Source organism: Sinocyclocheilus grahami, unplaced genomic scaffold, assembly GCF_001515645.1.
Source record: "Sinocyclocheilus grahami isolate Dianchi unplaced genomic scaffold, SAMN03320097.WGS_v1.1 scaffold360.1, whole genome shotgun sequence".
Taxonomy (NCBI): domain Eukaryota; kingdom Metazoa; phylum Chordata; class Actinopteri; order Cypriniformes; family Cyprinidae; genus Sinocyclocheilus; species Sinocyclocheilus grahami.
This window is the reverse complement of record NW_015505539.1, coordinates 802,997-809,170: the sequence shown is the minus strand read 5'-3', so window position 1 is coordinate 809,170 and position 6,174 is coordinate 802,997. Positions and strand designations below refer to the sequence as shown.

Genomic DNA, 6,174 nt, shown 5'->3' with positions numbered 1-6,174 from the left:
TTAAAAATTCATAAATGATATATAGGGATCGCAGTATTGTGGGCGTGGAACCTTGTGACTTGTTTACTGAGCGCTAGTAATCCAGTCACAACCAACTGCATAGTAATACTCCTAACAACCAATCAGAACATCCGAACATCACGGCAGTGACTTTTGCATGAAGCAGCATCACTTACGTTTTCAACAGAAAATACATTTAGTAGTATTTGGAAGATAAATAGGCTTTCGGCTTTTCCACTACTAAACCGATAACATCTTGAATTAATCATTGGGCAATGTGACTCTAACTTGAGTTGAGAACAGCTCATGTGTTCTCAACTGACAGTATTATGTTTTATACTTCTGATCTCACCGATTGTCTTCCTCCCTGCAGATGACGTTTGCCTAAAGAGGAAGCTTCAGTAAAGTGTCAAGGAACAGAAGACTGCTCTGTAAGTCCTCACAGTGTTATTTGTATTATTAAGGTTTTACTCCATATGTCTGTCATTTTAGCTACATTTAGGTCCCACGGTTAAGGTATTTTAGCCCAGCAAATGTAGTAATCAGTAAACGGCATGAAATGGAAGTTTTGTCAAAATAATTGATTTAGAATTTCTGCAGTTCTCCACAGTTTTACAAAAGGTAAAGAACAAGTTCAAAGCTTAATAAAATGAGGTCAATAATAGCTTCGAGTTCAGCTTGGAAAAGTGTAAATGTTCAGCTTTTTCAATTTGCATTGATGACCACACTTTTTACATTTACTTGTCTTCAGTACCTGAGCATGCTTGGGTGCTGTCTTCACTTCATCTTGTTTTCAGTGAAAACCTTTCTTCAGAAAAGTGACTCGTTTCTTGTGGAGCCAGTTCTGCTTTTGTGTGACTTGTTTTACACATCTTTCTTGATTCTCTGCCACTAATGGCCTCTTTTTGTTTTCACTGGCTATTGCATACTTCATTATGCATTGAAGATTTCACTCTCACTTGCACTAGTGCCACTTTTATACTGGAATACACAGTATAAATTTCCATTTCCCTTGTGTGTCGTGTGATCGCTGAAACTTTTCTGCTTTTGATTTTGGGATAGGTATCCAGACAGGGACAGACCAGAAACCATGGTCTGTTGCTATTGCACATTAATTAATGTGCCTATTCCAGTGAATTATTCCATTTGCTTCATATTAAGACGCGGTTTAATTTGAGCTGCCACCTAATTATTGTAATGACATGGTTGATGAAAAGGGATTCAAACCGTTTAGAAGAAAAATTCTTAACTTGAGAATAAAGCTACTGACATTCAGTAAGCAAATGCCATGTTTATTGAGAGCTGTGACTTGAAGTCTTTTTAGTCACTTTTCTGAAGCCTGACTTTTATTAAACGTCCTTCATACCAGGCCTTTTTTTCTTTGGGGATTGTTTTTTCCTCTAACATATGGGAAAACTTGTTGTCCCATTTATATTTGTACTTATACACAGCCTAAACATTCTGAATGACTTAAAAGTAACAAGATTACAGTTTTTTTTTTATTTCAATAAATTTTTAATATTGGCCAAAGTTACACATTGTAATAACATTATCACAAGGACCGACACATTAAAATAATTTAATAAACTTCAATAATTGAAGTTCTCACTTGTTTTTCACTTACTTATTTCAATGCTTTTCAACTCTGACTTTTAACTTGGATACATCTTTGTTCTTGTATCAATAACTATTGGATACATCTTTGTTCTTGTATCAATAACTATTGGATACATCTTTGTTCTTGTATCAATAACTATTGGATACATCTTTGCTCTTGTATCAATAACTATTGGATACATCTTTGCTCTTGTATCAATAACGATGGGATACATCTTTGCTCTTGTATCAATAACGATGGGATACATCTTTGTTCTTGTATCAATAACGATGGGATACATCTTTGCTCTTGTATCAATAACGATGGGATACATCTTTGCTCTTGTATCAATAACGATGGGATACATCTTTGTTCTTGTATCAATAACGATGGGATACATCTTTGTTCTTGTATCAGTGACTATTACTACAAAGATTGGAATAAAGTTACCTTTTGTGAAGCACATTCAGAGAAATGATAGCTAATGACAGACATATGTTGTAACCCTACAGGATTTCAAAATGCGTATTTGTGTTGTGATCATTTAAACTTTGGGTCTATCATAAAGCTACTTTCTGAGTAGCAATGTAAAAAGTAAACTTAAAAGTGAACCAAATGCAGGTAATATAGATTTTTTGGTAGTTGAAAGTAATGGTTTTTGTAGTGTTGTTGCTTGTGATTTTATGCTTCCGAGATAGTGTGAAAAGAGTTTTTTGCACCTACAGCTGCGGCAACTATGTAGCATTGTTCTGTTAGCATTTTACCATCAATATATGAAAAATAATGCACTTTGTTGTTATTGTCTGTTATTATGCTACTATTATTGTATGGACAAGTTGTGCATGTTAATTTTGAAGTTGCCTTAATTGATCACCTTGGGAGATTGACCATTGTCTTAAACTTGATAATCGTTAGTTCGAGAACTATACAAAAGTGGGTACTGATAACATTTTTGTTTTGTTCGTAGCTACACCATAGCTGTGCGTTACAGTTTATATGAAAAGCTGTCATCGCATCTTTAAGAATACATTTGGGGTTTAAATGTTTTCCCTTCTTTTTAATTTCATTAAGAACCAATTCTGGACTCTCTCTCTCTCTCTCTCTCTCTCTCCATTCAAATAGCAATCGGTGGATTACTGCTATTATTTTTCTTTCCGAATATTATTCCGATTATTATTTTCGTCTCACTCCTGGAATATTTTAGATTTTTTTCCCTGTTATGGCCAAGGTAATAAATCGGGTATTTTGTCAGATGTGAATGTACTGATACAATCCTCCTCCTGTCAATGCAATAGGTATGTTTACATCGTTTATTTTTTATCGTCGATTTTATTTTCTATCATCGTTATGTTTTAATCGTCCTTTGTTTGATGACGCAGTAAGAATTTATGCATGTGGCTCTGAATCTATTGCCTTGAAATGCCAGACACATGGGTATTTGACATCGAATAGAGTCGAGCAGGTGCCATTTCAATTGCGATGCCTTTTAATTTAAGAAATAACATAAATATTTATTTGTTTTAAATTATCCGAGGCCAACTTGCCTTCTCCACATATCGCAACGGCAGGACTTTTTTTTTTTTTATTTTTTTTTTTGATGGTTCATCCCACTTTAAACTTTTGACAGTTAATACCTGGACAAAAGACCATCATTAACAAATCCCAAGACAAAATCATGATGAAGAATAAGAGTAGAAAGCAGGAAGATGAAGGCTCGACTCAAAGCAATGCTTCCAGGTACGATCTTACATATTTTTCCTCTTTTTCTTTTAACATGTGTCGTGATTGTTAACCTTTACAAGCATGGTTGATCACCTGTGCAGAAGTTTAAACCACAATGTCTGTAAAGTATTTGGGTTTCGGATCATTGACCTTGGGATAGATGTATAGCCCCACCCTGATTTTGCTAGCATTTCTAAAAGTGAATTCAAGGCCTATGGGCCTTTAACCAAATTTATAGTAAATATGCACAGGGTTTATACAGATTTATGAGGTTATTACAGTTTTAATATTTACACTTTAATAGTGATCGTGTGAAATGATCTAATTATCTAATTAGTATGTGCTGCATTGCACCACTATGTAAGGTTAATGTCATTTTAAACACTTTTACTTTGACATTGCATGAGTTTAGCATTTGATAACTTTGAATTAATATTGCAGTACTTGTATAGAGAACCTGTTCAGTCTGATTTTCTTGAAATATTTTAATGAAATCCCATTTCACATAAATAAAATGTTTAAAGCAAGTTAATTGTTTTATCCAAAATGAAGATGATTGTATGTTGTACATATTTATTTTTACTTTTTAATTTTTTTGTAATAGCAACAACTTTTGCTTGTTTACTGTGCAACTGTATTTTAAATTATATGACAAACCGTTGCTTATTACAGGAAATAAGGATCACTTTTGTGTTTTAGTGTTTTTATTAAAAAACTTTTGATACTAAAATACTACTTGTTTTAGGGTCACATGACCCATTTGAATTACAATATTTGTCATTTGCTATAAGGGTACTAAATGTTTATGGAGTAAATATTTATAATTCCCTAATGACATGGGGTATGTTACCTCATATATTAGTACATTTCTAGCTTAGCACTCAATAACATATTTCATAATTCACTACTTTTGAAAGCTCTTTGTAAAAAATACTTTAGCTTTCACTTAGGGCTGCACAATTAACCGGATTTCTAATCGTGATTACAATTATGGATGCCACAGTTACGTAATCGTTCAAAGCGGCAATTAATCATTCAAAGTCCACTTATGTTATTCTTCACGCTTAAGATGTTTTTTTTCTCTTTTTACATGTTATCTTAAGGGTTTTTACATTGTTTTAGTTTGTTTTAGTATAACATAATACCATTCATATTTTTTTTTATAATTTAAAGAAGAAACTAATCCGATGTATATTTGACATTTGAGGCTTAATACTATAGAAAAGCACAAAGTTCTTCAGTTAGTGTTTTCAGCTTGTTTATTTTCATATAAAAATACGGCATGCCGTTGCATCAAACAATGGTATAAACATCGTTCAATGTAAATTGTGATAATCGTAATTAATCGCAGTTACAATTTCATGGGGATAATCGACAATTATGATTTTTGTCATAATGGTGCAGCCGAACTTTCACTATTTTTGTTTTAAAAGAGTGTTTTATTATTTTTAAGCGTTGTTAGGACAATTTTTTTCCTGTTTTGTCACAATTGGTTTCGTTTGAATAACTTTCAGCAGCAAAACTAGTTTTGGGTGAAACATTTAAAAACCTTGGGGGAAAAAAAACCCAAGACAGATATGTTGCTCCTTAAGACTTATAGTACCATCTAAATCAAAAGTAGTTCTCCAATGTGAATATGTATATATGTTCTATGATTTTTTTTCTCCAAGCCAAATAAAAAAAACAGGATGTCTTGGTTTCAAACGTGGAAGCAAAATATTTTGGTTACTTTACTACACTCACAGTTACTTTTATTTCCATATGAAAACTGGAACTATTTGAGTTGTAAATAATGTTATTTCATATTAAGAGTAATTTGTCTTTTACAGAAATGTATTTACATATGCATTATTAATTTAGGCTATTCTTTAAAATATTACAAAATGACAAGGATTTTGAAATGAGACAGTGATGCCATTTTTCAGAGGTTCATGTTTTGTTTATTCAGGAAATATATTTAAAAAAACCGTTTGAATGGAAGATTTTATTTTAATTACCAGTTGTTCAGTTTTGAAAGTCTAATAATAATGCATTTACACTATACACATAAACACAGACACACAATTTGTGTCATTTTAACATACTTTACTTCACCTTTTAACAACATAAGACCTCATCAATGAGGGTTTTACCCTGTGGGTCATCATAAGTCTTAACATCAAAACATTGTGTGTGTGTTTTTTTTAATGTATAGTGCTTATGACTGGATCTGTCATTATTTTTATGGTTGTTTGTCAAGAATGTCCCTCTGAATTGATGACAGCTTTGACGTTCCTGCATATGTGCCAGATACCAGAGTCTAAACTGAAAAAAAACCCCTCAAATGTATGTTATCTTTTCACAATTACACAAACAGTAGTTATATGTAATGCTGTATATGTGAACATGAATTGTCAAATGAACATGTATGCTCACTTTTATAGGTTGCAAATAATGTTTTCAGTAATAAAGATGCACATTAGAGCCTAAATCAATGCAGTGTCCTCAGAAACATCTTCACTGTTGTTGTTTTTTTTTTATAGCTGTGACAGCCATTTTCTAAGTATTACTAAAAAAAAACGAGCTGAAAAATATTTTTTTCCTATATTACAGCCAGTGTACTTCTATTTGAGGTGCTTGTATGGATGCACATTAGAGCCTAAATCAATGCAGTGTCCTCAGAAACATCTTCACTGTTGTTGTTGTTTTTTTAGCTGTGACAGCCATTTTCTAAGTATTACTAAAAAAAACGAGCTGAAAAATATTTTTTTCCTATATTACAGCCAGTGTACTTCTATTTGAGGTGCTTGTATGCGTTGGCGCTACATAAAAAGCACTGCTTTGTTTCATCACTGTATGAGACTGGTTTCATTAAA

At 32.5% G+C, this 6,174-nt stretch overlaps 1 protein-coding gene across 1 annotated transcript in view; it reads left to right on the top strand.

Annotated features, from left to right (window-relative positions):
* The first annotated feature begins 2,680 nt into the window (after nucleotides 1-2,680).
* The window catches only part of chd2 (chromodomain helicase DNA binding protein 2), a 38,956-nt gene continuing 35,462 nt past the window's right edge, over nucleotides 2,681-6,174 (top strand). The window contains exon 1 of the mRNA XM_016229909.1: nucleotides 2,681-3,334. Within this exon, the coding sequence (XP_016085395.1) occupies nucleotides 3,273-3,334 (62 nt within the window). The 5' untranslated portion in view covers nucleotides 2,681-3,272. The remainder of the gene's footprint in view (nucleotides 3,335-6,174) is intronic.